Source organism: Crotalus tigris, unplaced genomic scaffold (assembly GCF_016545835.1).
Source record: "Crotalus tigris isolate CLP2741 ecotype Arizona unplaced genomic scaffold, ASM1654583v1 scf7180000024450.1299024, whole genome shotgun sequence".
NCBI lineage: Eukaryota > Metazoa > Chordata > Lepidosauria > Squamata > Viperidae > Crotalus > Crotalus tigris.
Genome location: NW_024100619.1, coordinates 1124065 through 1138892, shown reverse-complemented (window position 1 = coordinate 1138892; position 14828 = coordinate 1124065). Strand labels below are relative to the sequence as shown.

The 14828-nt window shown below is 35.1% G+C and overlaps 1 protein-coding gene and 1 long non-coding RNA gene across 2 annotated transcripts in view; one reads left to right on the top strand and one right to left on the bottom strand.

Annotated features, from left to right (window-relative positions):
• The window catches only part of COLEC12 (collectin subfamily member 12), a 93864-nt gene extending 89524 nt beyond the window's left edge, over window positions 1-4340 (top strand). The window contains exons 9-10 of the mRNA XM_039332161.1: window positions 1419-1564; window positions 3259-4340. Of these exons, the coding sequence (XP_039188095.1) occupies window positions 1419-1564; window positions 3259-3278 (166 nt within the window). The 3' untranslated portion in view covers window positions 3279-4340. The remainder of the gene's footprint in view (window positions 1-1418; window positions 1565-3258) is intronic.
• On the bottom strand, window positions 4069-14811 carry LOC120303041. Its single transcript, XR_005555318.1, has 3 exons — window positions 14672-14811; window positions 12182-12263; window positions 4069-6317 (listed from the first exon to the last, which is right to left on the bottom strand). It is a non-coding gene; the product is annotated as an uncharacterized LOC120303041 (long non-coding RNA).
• Between the last annotated feature and the right edge of the window lie 17 nt (window positions 14812-14828).

The following is a 14828-nucleotide window of genomic DNA, read 5'->3' as shown; positions in this document are numbered from 1 at the left end:
CTGTTCACTGCTTTCTGCTGTAACTGTTTCTTAGCATCTGCCAATAAGAAATGGCGCAACAACCTTATAAAGGACATTGGCTTTTAGATTCAGATTAACAGTTCTTTGATTTCAAAAGGCTTATTGCCAGAAAAAAAATACTGAATAACCAATAAAAGAAGATGCTTAAGATGCTTATTACAGAGTTAATAGCAAACTAGGCGACAGAAACCACGGGTTTTTTAAATGTGGTTGGAGGAGGGACAACAAAGAAAGAAAGAGAATGGGTCATTGGCTGATTACAAAAAATAAGACTTCTGTATTGCAGCAGTTGTATATCATTGCTGGAACCAAACTTGTATCTTCATTTGTCACTGAAGCTTAATATCAGCTAAATTCTTTTGAACTGGAATCAGGATATACACTGGATCAGCACTAGATCAAGTAGACTAAGATCTGTCATTCCCATTGAATGAAATTAGTACTTTTTCTTTCAGTCTCTCAGTTTGACTGCTGTTGAGCATTGGAGCTTAGGTTAAGGAAATATTACTGGTATCTCTGGCTAAGTCCTTCTTATCCTGATGAAATCTCCACATTTGTAACTTAAACCATTGCATCTTTAAGGACCTTACAAAATCTTAAAGCAATTGTTCAAAATCCACCCAAAGGATAATTTACTAGGAGAATGGTACATTCCCAAATAAATGCAAAGGCTACAGAAATCTGAAGAATCACTAAATGGCAATAAAGAGATTGAGAATCTCTGCTCTGCAGTTTTGCAGTCCAGATCTGATAGTTCTAATTATACAAATTTATCTTTATTATAAGATACTTTTTGCAATATAAGATAGATAACCTTTATTGTCATTTTTTATTGTGGGCACAATGGCACACATCAAAAATGAAATTTAGTTGCCTGCTCTCAAAGTGAACACATATATGACACACACAATATATGATTGTTGATGTGTTTTGAGTTTATGATATGATAATATTAGGTATTTCTCTCTAAATATTGTATAACAAGAAACTATTCTTTTTATTTTGATTTGGAGATGCATATATAAATCCAACAGGAAGTTGTATTTATATCCTAGTAACTCATCTGCAGCTATAGATGAAACAAACAAATACAGCCCCACTGATGGATTACACTCTGTACATGTGTCTATGTGTAGTCCACAACCAGAACAGAATATTTGATCTAATTTTAGACTTTTCAGCTTTGGCAGTTTCTCCAATTGATTCCCATCTCTAAAGCCCAGCTGTTTTCCATTTCCAGGAAAAGTCATGCATTATTTGTTAAGGAGAAAGATTTCTGCTTTAGGAGAGATTGTTTTATTTTTGTTTTGTTTTTACTATTATTAATCTCCTCTTTCACATTGTCATATGATGGCTTGGTTACGAAATGATCATTTTTTTGTTTGTTTTATTGCAAGAAACTGGAGTGCTGGACAGCCAGATAACTGGAAACATGGCCATGGGCCAGGGGAAGATTGTGCTGGATTAATTCATGCTGGGCTCTGGAATGACTTCCACTGTGAAGATGTTAATAGTTTTATTTGTGAACAAGATGTGGAAAAAGGTATGGTAAACTTTGAACCAAATGTATTCACATTTATTGCAAAAACTTAAAGCAACCAAATGTCCACAGCTGGGATAAGAGGGAATTGAATGTCCTGCTCACATAGATAGAAGGTCTTGGAAAAGAACTGGGGATCAATCCTTATTAGCATCTGTGTATAACAATTCTCCCTATCTGCTTCTCTTGTTCAGGCTACTGAGTTTTAAACTGTTGGCATGTATTTCAAGATTACACAGCTATTCTTACTAGATTACATACATTTGGCAATCAGTGTTCTAAAACATGCCCAGCTAACTCTGAAGAAAAGCACTGCAGTAATTTATTTTTTCCAGTTAACACCTAAAAGACAATAATTTCAGAACACAAATATGCAGTTTGAAAAGCTATAAGCAATAGGACCTAATGTTCCTGAAAACTTTTAAAAGACTATTTAGTGATGCATTTCCTTTCTGGTCAAAATAAAGCAAAGTACAATACCAAAAAAACCACATAATAGAGCCATAATGACAAAATATCTCATTAAAATACTGTTGTACTAAAAATATTATTAAAAATCAAACCTGAAAGAGCAGCCCAAGATAGAGCACATTAGAATAATCAAAGGCAATGAATGAAGAGTCAGATGTTATTACTCAGCTTTCCTCTTTATCATTTCTGTACCTGTACATGAAAATGAAAACTTGAAAAATGAGGTACAATTCTACCTTTTGTGTTTTGTTATTATCAATTATATATAAATTGTTAATGTCTGACTCTTAGATTAATATAATCACAAGAGTTTGAGGTAGGGGGTCTACCATAAAATTCATTGGATGCTTTGGACAAATTATTCTTCTTTTTCCCTCTCTCAGCCTAACCTTGTAAAGAAGGCTGGGGTTAGGATAAAATCCTCATCTGAGCTTCTGAAGAAAAGGAAGTGAGAAATATACAGCAGACATAGGGCTGTCTTGAATCCGCCTTTCTTATTTATTAAATTTATATGCTACCCATTTCACTGAATTTAAATTTCAGTTAGAATTTTCATGTGTATTTAAATTTCAGCAACTTTTAATATCTGAAACATGTTGTCATTGCAACCAAAATGTATTCTGTAGTATATAACATCTAGAAAAATAATTCTTAGAAATCTATTTGTATTTACTTGGTCCTACAAAGTAAATAACTTCTATAGTGAAGTAATACAAGAAGAGTTAGTTATCCTTACCTTTATGCCATCACTTCAGTCTTTTCTCAGGTGGTATAGCAATCTTTACAAAAAACCCTAAGATTTCATTATGTTAACAATAGTCAGCACTTAGGTGATTTTTTTAAAACCAAAATTGTCTTTTAATAAGACTATGGAAGTGAAGGTGGGGAGGGATTACCTGTAGAGAAGAATCAGTGGATGGAAGGTTTTATTATTATTTTTTCTATTTCTGTTTCAAGAGTGAAACCAACTGCACTGCCCTTGTGGTTCATTGGCAATGGACACAAGAGAGACTGGTGATCTTTTTTTCATCACCTATATTAGTACAGGTGATTTTCACATTAAGTATCTTCTTACCATTGTCGTATTAGGATTTTGACTGGATAGGAACAGATACAGGTACAGATTTGGAAAGCAGTACTTACCAATGCAACTTACAGCTTTGGCATTGGTTTCTGGATTTTAAAACCAAGTTTGTAACATTTATTACTTTTCTTTCCCACTGCAGCTCAGCCACCAGGATTGTAATAGGTTGTGGGCCAAGAGACTGACATTTTCTTTGCAAAGAAATTCATCTGGGACTGAACCATCATCCAATCAAGAAAAGGAGCACTGAGAACTTAGATGAATAAACTTCATCAGCACAATTTGTCTTCCACATTTTCTAATTTTTCAGGGGCTTTACAACCTGTTGCACAAACATGTTGGTAGAAAATGCAATTGGACAAAACTACCTATAGATCTCTTCACTGATTAAGCAGAAGATATGTTCTGACAAGAACTAGAAAACAGCAAGCTGATTACTCTAGGACGACAAAAAAATACAAAGCTACTGTGTAAACAAAGCAGCTACTTGTTAAATTCCCAAATATTGGCAATTTATATAAATATACATGTATAAATTTATATAAATTTTATATATAAATATATATAGTCCAGTTCTGATCAGTAATATAGAATATACTTTTTAAAGCTTTTAAAATTCTGTATTTTTGTACAAAATGTTGCCTCTTATATTGATTTGCCTTTTTATATAAATATAGTAAATAGAAATAAAAAAATACCATTGATACTTATCATTCACTAGAAATAACTGTCTAGAATAAATTACCCAAGTTTAATAACTCCTAAATTTGATTTTAGATGGCAGTTGCAGTCTATTATACAAAAATATATACAAATTTATGATCCAAGGACAACATGCTTGTTTTCTGAACTGGGTCCATTGATAAAACTCCAGGCAGATGAAAGTCTAGCAATAGATCTGAAGGAAGGAATAATATTGACCAGTGAAGTACATACTTTACATATTGTATAGAAAATTCCAGATTCAGTCTTCCTGAGTCTAATTAAAATAATGAAGTGGTCAGAGAGCTAAAAAAAAAAAAAAAAAAGGCTTTGGCCAGGGGCCCTGGGAATTTTTACTAGTTACTAAGCAGGGCTTGGTGCTTAGCTGCTTAACATGACTTAATATAAAATATGTTTTATGTTCCTCTTATTTCCTTCATGTGTAGGAAATTTCTATTGGTGTAATGGGCTTCCGACCATTGGGGACTAGTTTAAGACTAATAAATAAAATTTTTAACCAAAGTAGATTTTTCTGATAGCAACTTGTTCTTAATACCTTTTTGGTACCAACCACTAGGGCGGCGGTGGGACGACACAAACCAAAAGACTTTGCCATTTCTTGGTTAGACTTTTTTCTGCTCCACTTCAACCCCTCCAAATTGCAGCTTTTTCTTTCACATGGCAAAGAACTTGTCAGAAAATGGTTAACCATTCCATGCCACGGTTGCCTTCCTGTTTGTCAGTAAGATGTTGCTTTGGAGAAGGGGGGGGGGGGGCAAAATCTAAGGCATTGGGAAAGAGTTCAGTATATCTGCATGTAACATCTAATTTGGTAGATCAGCAGGCAAAAAATACTACAATACTACAGTACTTTCTGTACTTCCACAGTGTTCTGTAATAATTTGTGCTTAACATAAAATTACAGGGAAATTAAAGGCAAATCACACATATTGACATGTATAATATTTACATGATTTTTGTATGTAAAATTGATACTATGATTGTTTGTGAACATTTAAATTTAAGATAAGTATCTGTGATCATTTGCTGCAGATCTGGACACAACTGGGTACCTAAAAAGAATGCTGATAAACTCAGAATATCAAAACAATGACTACACTGAAGTAATTAACTTTTCCTCTGAAATGTTTTTCACATTAGGATAATTTGTTGCTGTGACTGGTGCTGTTCAGTTAAATAATGTACAAACCTTTTCTTTCTATCTCTAACATCCTTTTGTATCTCCCTCACTGGTACCAAGGCAAATTCTCAATTAATTTGAAACTGGATATAGGGTGAGTTATTTATTTGATGATACTTACATGATGCTCCTGTCTTAAAGCACTCAGAGCCACTTAAACTCCAATGCCTAGCAAAATTATTAAAATCAAAAAATAGCCCATTATAATGTGCCACTAAAGGAAAGTCAAAACAAAAGTGACAAATACCTCTGTTCAAGGACAAACAAATATTCATATCAGCTCTCAGGCCCTTTAGAAGCACCAGGTCCTAATTGCTCTTAAGAACCTGGCAAGGGTAGGGTTCTATCTCCGGCATATGCAGTTTTAGAGAAGGGGAACAGTGACAGAGAAGATCTGCCCCTGTATTCCCCAGTCACAACAATCCCTAGAAATCGACACTCAGAGCAATCATTTTTTTGGAGTTTGATACTTGGATTAGGTGATCTCATAGATAGCCAGCTTCTGAGTCATACGTGACTTCAAAGGTGATATCTAGCATTTTGAAATGTAGCCAGAAATTGATTAGCAGGGCAGCTCTCTAAATATAGGTATAGCATAGATAAATCAAGTTTTGCTTGACATTACTTAAGTCCTTACATTATAGACCAGCTGAAGCTTGTGATCTCCAAGTGAAGCCCAAGGTAGAGTACATTGTAACATTGCAATAATAAAGAACATGGTAACAAAGCCCCTTAGCATAGCTTACTGACCCAGAAATTGCCATAAAAGGGACACAAGCTGGAAGCCATCTGCTCTTTGAGCAGGAACTGTGAATATAAATAGTTCTGTAGATTATGAGTCAATTCTTTATGCTGGAGTTCTATCCTGGCCAGAAACAAAAATGGAAACTTAATGAATTTGGTTGGCTTCTGTACCCAGAGCCAGTACTGAATGTCCTGCTAGTACTGAACCTGAGCCAGGTCATAACAGGAGCTCCAAAATGGGATGAAATCATTATGGTTATTGCAGTCCACAGTGGAGAATTCTAGAGTAGAGCTTCTCTACTCCCCAATTGGAATAGCAATAAGGCTTTGAGGAAAGAGGATACTACCACTCTCCTCAAAGAAAGATTCACCACTGCTTCTCCCAAGGTTCCACTGATTACTAGCCTGTTACATGCCTGAAATCTTTCACTAATCAGGTGAGGCAGGAAAGCAAAACATAGATGGTTTTAAAGAATCTTGTTTACTTACTTGGGACCAACAGGCTCAAACTCAATTCAGATAATCTTGCAAGTTGACTTCTTATAGAATTTGCTCTTTGTGTATGTATAACAACAGAATATAGAAAAATATTAAAAAATAAAAAAGCAATGCAACTACATCAAGGTAAATTGTACATATAAGGGCTTCCTGTGCATATGCATATCATATGTATGAAGATTTTGCATAACAGTTTCAAAAAAGAAATCATATTTCATGTTAATTGTTCATGATCTATGTATTTGCATAGACAGATGACCTGATACGTGTGGCTTTTTCATTTTTCCAAGAAGCTATATGTTATTTTGAGTTCTGATGTCAATCTTGGGTCCATTAGAGATTTCAAAATAGCCATTTTGGGAGGGGAAAGGTCAAAAGAAAAAAGATGCTTGACCAATACAATTGAGAGATTGCTGAATTCACATATGTCAACAGATTTCAAATGCTCTCAGAAGGTCTCATTCAGTCTTGTGTGTAACCTGTACTTTTATATTCACCTTTCCCCAGGCACCATCTGCATCAGTTTAGCCACTCCATGCATCTGATTTAGTGAAAGGTTGTGCCTTTTAATAAAATTTGATAGAAAAGGTGTTACTGGACTCCTCCTGAATCTACATTCTGAGATCTTAGGAGTGGGTAGAACAATCATAAAAAGGAATTGAAAGTATGTACCTGTAGTTCTTGATTAACAACAGTTTACTTAGTGACCGTTCAAAGTTAGAACAGCACTGAAAAAAGTTATTTATGACTGTTTTTCACATGAATGTTGCATCATCTCCATGGTCATGTGTTTAAAATTAAAATTAATGATAACTGACTCATATTTATGACAGTTGGAGTGTCCCAGGATCATGTGATCCCCTTTTGTGACCTTCTGACAAGCAAAGTCAATGGGGAAACCAGATTCATTTAACAACCGTGTTACTAACCTAACAACTGCTGTGATTCACTTAACAATCGTGGCAAGAAAGGTTGTAAAATGGGGCAAAACTCACTTAGCAAATGTCTGGCTTAGCAACATAAATGTTGGTCTCAATTGTGATTGTAAGTTGAGGACTAACTGGATACAGACCACGCCCAGAAATATACAAATATAGAAATGAACCCAGCCGAAAGGAACTTTTCTCTACCGTATATTTAGGTAAAACCCAAAGAACTATTGAAGACAGAAAAAAGCTGTACAGACAACTAGGCAGTCAGATCTTAAAGTTTAAAGGTTTACCAAATAGGAGAGTAAGATTTAAGTAGAGCTCTCCCATCTAAGTTCCAAGCCAAACCACTATTTCATTTTGAAGTCCTCTGCCTGAATGGCTTCTATTGTTCTCACTTCTCCCAACTTAAACTGACATGGCATGCAAACAATGCAGCAGCAGCAGCAACCATACTTTCCTTCCCAATATTGTTGAGGAATGTGATTGCTATGACATTTCATACTTGCCCCCTCCTGCTGAAAAATATTCTCTTAACAAGGCTTTTAAGATTATAATTATTTTCAGATAGAAAAAAAAGCTGCCAGCCCTTATGGGCAGAGAATTTTTAAACAGATTTACATCCTCTGAAAAGTTTGTCTATGCAAAATTGTTTTTCTTCTTAACTTTTGCCATTTTTAAATATTCAGCAAAGTGTTTTGCAGTAAAAAAAACAAAAACCTCACAGTTTGAAAGCAGTGCGTTATGAATCTAATGACTTTTCCCCATCAGAGGCTGAGGGAAAGCAGTTTGTCTTGGAAACCTGTCAAATTTGTCTTAGTCATTTCCCACCTACACACATTTTTATAATAATGTGCGACTAAGTTTAAAATTGGAGTTTGCATGTACAGGTAGACCTCAATGTACGATCACGGTTAGGACCATAATTTCCACTGCTAAGAAAGGTGGCTGTCAAACCAGATTTTATGATTATTATTATTGTTGGCTACAGTTGTTAAGAGAATCATTGTAGCTGTTAAATGAATCACAAGGTTATTAGGAGCTGTGGTAGCAGAGTGGTTAGAATGCAGACTAATTCTATCCACTGCCAGGAGTTTGATCTTGATCGGTTCAAGGTTGACTCACCCTTCCATCCTTCCGAAGTCAGTAAAATGAGGACCCAGATTGTTGGGGAAAATATGCTGACTCTGTAAACTGTTTAAGAAAGGGCTGTGAAGCACTGTGAAGCGGTATATAAGTCTAAGTGCTATTGCTATTGCCACTTCATTCACTAGCTTTGTTATCACATGATCCTGAGATGCTGCAACTGTTGTAAATACATGCAGTTGCCAAGCACCTGAATTTTGAACATGTGACTGTGGGGATTTTGCAATGGTTATAAATGCAAGGACTAGTTGTAAGTCACATTTTTCAGTACTGTTGTCACTTCAAAGGATCGCAAAGCAAATGATCGTAAGCTGAAGACTATCTGTTCATATGTTATGTGAATGGGTGGGACAGAAGGACGAAGAAAGAAAGAGAAAATTTGTTCATGTGCACACATAAAAAAAACTCCAACTCAATAAAAATAAATTAAGCTTCCTGGTTCAAGTATATAGAGTGAATTGATAACATATTTCCTAAACAGCTATGATATTTATAAGAAAAATGACAGCCTTCAATTTTAAAAAAGGGGAACATAAGAAATCTTTTAAAAGAATAGTACTATATTATTTATATTCTAAGAAACAAGTTAATAATAATTTCTCATTTGCTAACGTACTGTACTTCTTTTGAAGCTGTGCTTCTCTTCCTAATACTCAAACTGCCTTAACTGTTGCTTAGAAAATATGGCTCTTTTTATTTTATTAAAAAAAACTTGGTTAATCTTATGAGTTACTGAATAATTAATTTATCAGGCAATTAGATCCGCATGAAAAAAGCAATATATGCAAGAGATGGCATTCTTTCACCTTTTATAAATTATATATACATATTCCAAAGTAGACCTGAAACTTTCCTATATGGTATTGGCATTTCATATCTGAACATGAATACATGAAAATTGTGACTTGAAATGCTTTTAATCTGTGTTCACACATTTTTTATTGCTTTATTTTTAAAGCAGTCATTAATTGGATCCTCACCAAGTTGCAAGACTGGTGTCTAAAACAACTACAAGGTTGAGAGCCAGTGGAAGGCAGTGGGTCATGTATCAGACTAGGAAAGGAACTGACCTAGGTTCTAATCTTCCTTTTCTTCCATAGAAACTCATATTGGACTAGTTACTTTCTCAGCCAATTCCCCCCCTACTGGTGTGTGGGTGTGTGGGTGGGGGCGGGAACAGGTTACCCTTCCACCTTGACTTCCTGAGAGAGAAGAAGTAGATGTAAATAGCTATCATAGTATCTATAATGGCACTGAAAGTCAGTTTAGGATTTTTGAAAATTAATATTATGTGCTAACTATGTTTTTGTGTACTGATCGCTGCATATTATCTTCATTTTATTAAAATGAACATGCGTCATACCTCAGAGAAATAACATTATACATTTTCTTGGCTCCTGAAATAAAATAGCTACCTATGGTATTTGTAGTATTATTGGGCTCTGATCCTGTTACTGATCAGCTTGGGAATAATGAGTCTTTAAATCATGCAGCATGTTTCTGGCAATGCAGTTGAACAAATTTCACTAACTATGGTAAATAAATATTTGGAAAATCAACACTTTGCTTTTTTGAACAGGGTCCAAATATGCAGTTGACCTAACAATAACAATAAAACATAAGGATATTACTGAGAACACTGTGTTTGTTTTTGTTTATGTAGTGACTAGAATGGAGCATGAAAATGCTTTAAACTAAGTAATGAGGGAGTGGGGGTAGTCATTCTTTCTATGCCCAAAAGGAAATGACCTAAAGGGTTTTAGGAATCTGTTTGTAATTTCGCAATGAATTTGGCTTGCCAATTTCTATGATAAATAACTTGAAGATATTCTGTTTTAAAAAAACAGAATGTTTTTACTTGCCTAAATGTTCCATTTGTGTAATCATTATATAAACTGAAATTTGCTAGTGTGGCAATAATAATATAGGAATGCTGCTTATAATATTTACATTAGTTCTCCAGTCATTTTTGAGGGGAAGTTGTTTTGCTGATAGGTAAACTGAAAGTGGAATACATTTAGTCATGAATTTACTTTCCAGTAATCTTGTAGTATTATCCGCAACACATTTTAATAGTTCATTCTGTCTTAACAGTTCATTCAGTTCTGGACAATCAGTCTTAGGCAACCATATTTACTAAAAAGTCAGATCCCCTGAATTCTTAAGTGTTAAATCTTGGCCTTTAAAAATAAATACTGTCTATCAACATGGCTTATTGCCAACATGGCCTTTCATGTCTTCCAATGGTGTTCCTGTCAGCACTGTAATGGAAAATGTCTTGCTGCTAGTCATTCTAGCCTTATCATCCATCTAATAATAAATGTGTACAATAAGATGGGTCTAAATATAAATAAATAAATACAGGAGCCTAAAACTCAATCTCTTCTCCATCATCACCATCTACTGGAACTACCCTGTAGGCGAACCATCGCAAAACTCTGCTCCTCACCCTTCCTGACCTTCAGGCAGGTCAGCAATTATGGTATTGAAGACTGCTGAAAGAGTAGGCAATACAAGGAGGGTCCGACACCCCATAACATTCTTGCCATAGATCATCACAAGTGCAATTTTGTCTCCATTCCCGATGATGTTTTTTTTTTCTAATACCAATATGAGAAGCTTTTTCTCATCACTATATTGTGCAACTCAAATCAATGGGTGGTTTCTTTGTTTCTAAAACATGGCTTATGCTTCAATTGCTCAAAACGTGTCTTTGGAAATATACACAACCCTGTATGCTAGTCTCTTTCAGACACTTTAGAAATACCCAGTAATCAGGCAGTCTGATCAGTGTATGGGAGAAAGAATTAAAAACATAGATTCTTGAATGCAGGGTCCTGACAGAAAGAAATGAAGTAAAAATTTCTACGTTTCAACAACTAAAATACACTAAGTAATCAATGGTTTGACTTTAAAAAATATGACTGGCTTTGATTAGGTATATATAGTTACTCTTTGATCTTGTCACTGATAATCTAAGCAGGAAATAAAAAAATAGAAATGGGTCACCATAAACATTAAGCTTGATGGATGGCAAAATATATTTGCTGTCAGTTTTCCAGTCAGTAAATACAGGAATAAAGATCATTTCTTAAAAAGCATATGACTTGATATAACTGACTAAAAGTATTGTAGCAGGGGACAAAGCTGTCTCCATTATTATTTATTACTCATTAAATTTTTATGTCATCCATCTCCCCTATAAAGTGTCATATTCATGTTCTCTTTCATATCCTTGACTTCAATGTTCAATTAAAAATGTAATGAAATACTTCTGGTTTGAAAATAGTGTATTACTACTGGAAACAACACTATTTACAAAGTTTTCTACTTGCTGGTGCTGTCATTCTATTCTCCTTTAGCCACATTAAGCATAAAAATGTTTTAAAGTTGTTTTTTTAGTAAGTTTGGCAAAGTAAAATTGTGTGTAATAATTCAGCGTTTGGATTTTCATAACGTTTTTCAGTGTAAGCATTTTTTAGCAGTGCCTTCAAATTTAAAACTTATTACCTGAGAGATGTTCTTTCCTGTTGATCACACATAAATAGCAGGAAATGAATCAAGAAATGAGCAGTGAATGAAAATATTACAGTAGCTAGCTTCCATTAACTGAATTAGTCTTGTCTGTATGAGCACATTTTAAAATGGAATACTAATAATGAAAAATAGGTTCTAAAATATAGGAGGAAACATATGCTTAGTCGACTTGCATATGACTTTCTTTCAGATTAATACAGGAAAACAGTATGAGTATCATTGCTAAGAAAGCATTAACAATAATACAGTTGCTGTTTAAAATAGCCCTAGCATTTTCCCCTCCCCAATTTTCTAAATGTATTACTTACATTTATCTTTGATTTGTGTAGAAACTTTGATTTGTGTAGAAGTTGCAGTTGAAATGCCTCAAGCACCAGTGATCTATGTAAGCTGGAAAACAAAACAGACAAACAACACAAGTTTATTTTCTGTGTTAGCTCTGACACCTACTGGCACAATAATGCTATACAGTAACTCTACTAGACATAAGCAAATTAAACAAAATAGTCTTATTCCAGGAAGTGGGAAAATAAATAAAAGGCAAATATCTTTGAAGACAAATATTCCAACACTCCTTTCATTTTGCTATGAAAGGAGTATTGGAATATTCTACCCAATAATTCTGCTTATTTGGTAGAATAAAGCACTAATGGGAACCAGTTCACTGCATTCCTATACTTTTGACTATTATTTTTATGCTGAAGTGTATTTTTTCTTCCTGTTGTACCACATGCAACTCCTGACTTCCCATTTGCTGTGCACTCAAAAAAGATGTTTTCAGTGTGTGTGCACATGTCTATTTCCAGTTACAGCATTGAAGAATTCATTAACAAAATTGAAATGAATACATTAACAACACAAAATATTTTCTAAAATGTTTATATTATTTCATGATTAATAATATATAGAGAGAATACTAGGACAATAACGAAAGCTCTTCTGATGCTAAAAACACTACATACAGGTACCATGCAACCCTCCTGGCACAGAGCATTTCATAACAAGGACAACAGTACTGAAAACTCTTCTCCCTATTGCTCCAGTTTGCACCTGATGGGCATGGAGCACTCCAGAAGCCTCCACTGTGATTCTTTCTCAGTCCCTTCCTACACTGCTAATTTTCTGCAATACAGTCAAAGTAATAACTAGCGCTCCTCCCTTCTGTCTGCATCTTGAAATGGTAGAGGCCATTCTATATAAGCCAGAGTTTATGTCTTTATGTTCAGTGATGTATACTGGGCTGTTAACTTGCATATACCAGTAGGAAGGAATACACATCACAAGAATCATTTAAATTTGTTATTTTACTATCATCACTTTTCCTTTTGCATTATTTTAGATAATTACTTCATATTCTGGGAGAATTTTTGGTTGATGAGTGGAGTAGAAATGGTTTTAAATTAATAATAAATCAACTAGGTGCCTATAGAGCAGGGATGTCAAATTGCTGTCCTGCGAGCCGGTTGCATCATGTGGAGGTCGCACCCACCCCAGCTCCGGCAATGCGAATAAAGTCACAATATGTCGTGACATGTCATGTGACGTGGCAAGTTTGACACCCATGCTCTAGAGAGAGCAATTTTAAGCATGCTATTAGCATCCAGACATCATGAAACACAATGAGACGTTGCTGAATAACCACATAAAAAACTACATGGTTTTTAGAACAGAATTTTTATTGGAAGGGTTATCAGGCTTAAAGGTTAGGATTTCATACTTGTATAGTTATTGTTTTTACTATGACTGTAAATATATCCTGGATGGGGAAGAACAGACTTCAGTTCAATCCTGGGAAGACAAAGTGACTTTGAGTTTTAGGGAGTTCTGTATTCAAGGATTTTCCAGCTTTAGTTCTGGAGGGAGTTGCACTATCACAAATGGAACCAGTGTGCACTTGATAGTCCTCTTGGCCTTGTAACTCCTATTCAATGAATGGGCAGGAGGATTTTTGCACAACTTTGCTTGTCTATCAGTTGCACCATTTCCTACACTGGCGGGACTACGCCTACAGTCCCTCATGACATAGTCATATCCCAAGTAGATTATTGGGATATGGGGCTGCCCTTGAAAAGCATCCAGAACTGCAGCAGAAACAGAATGCAGTGGTATGAGCAGTTATGATACATTTTGGTGCACTCATATTACACCTCTGTTCCATGAGCTACCCTGGCCACAGGGAGACATATGAGGGAGCAATTGAAAGTGCTGGGTCTTCCTTATAAATAATTTTATGGCATAAGATCAGATAATTTATGGCACTGCTCTCTCTGATTGTTTCTGTCCATTCGTTTAGATCCAACAGAGAAGACTGCTAAGGGCTCCATCAGTTAAAGAATCTCATCTTGTGGGACCAGGAAATGACCCTTCCTTGTGGCTGTGCGTGCTGCTCCACAAGATTAGATTGATCCCAATCTGCCACCTTTTCAGAAGGCTCTTAAGGCATGAGTGTGTTCCTGGGGAATGAGAGTTGGGGTGCGCTAGAGCAGATGATATGATTATTATTTGTTTATACTGGTTTGGCTCCTTGACTGTTGTTTATGTTTCTGTATAATCTTTTTATATTATTTTTAAATGTTATAAGCCACCCAGAGTTGCTATTGTGAGATAGGTAGCTATAAATCAAATCAAATTAATCAATCAAACCTGGTGTATGCTAATTGGCTTTGTGCAACTGCTTTTTGTCTTATACATAACACTGGCCACAAATTTTCATAAAACACAATAAACCTTTACATAATTTTTATTATTAACTAAAAGCCTCGATTTAGATAAAAAATAATAAATATATTTTAACTTACTTCTACGAACAACTCCAGAAATAGGAAGACCTGCTGGAGAGAAAAGGCAATCTGTTAAAAGCAGAGATTCTTAACTTTAGCAGATGCTAAAGATGCCTGGACTTCAAATCCCAGAATTCCCTAGCCAAGCACGGTCTTGTTTAAAACATCTACAGCT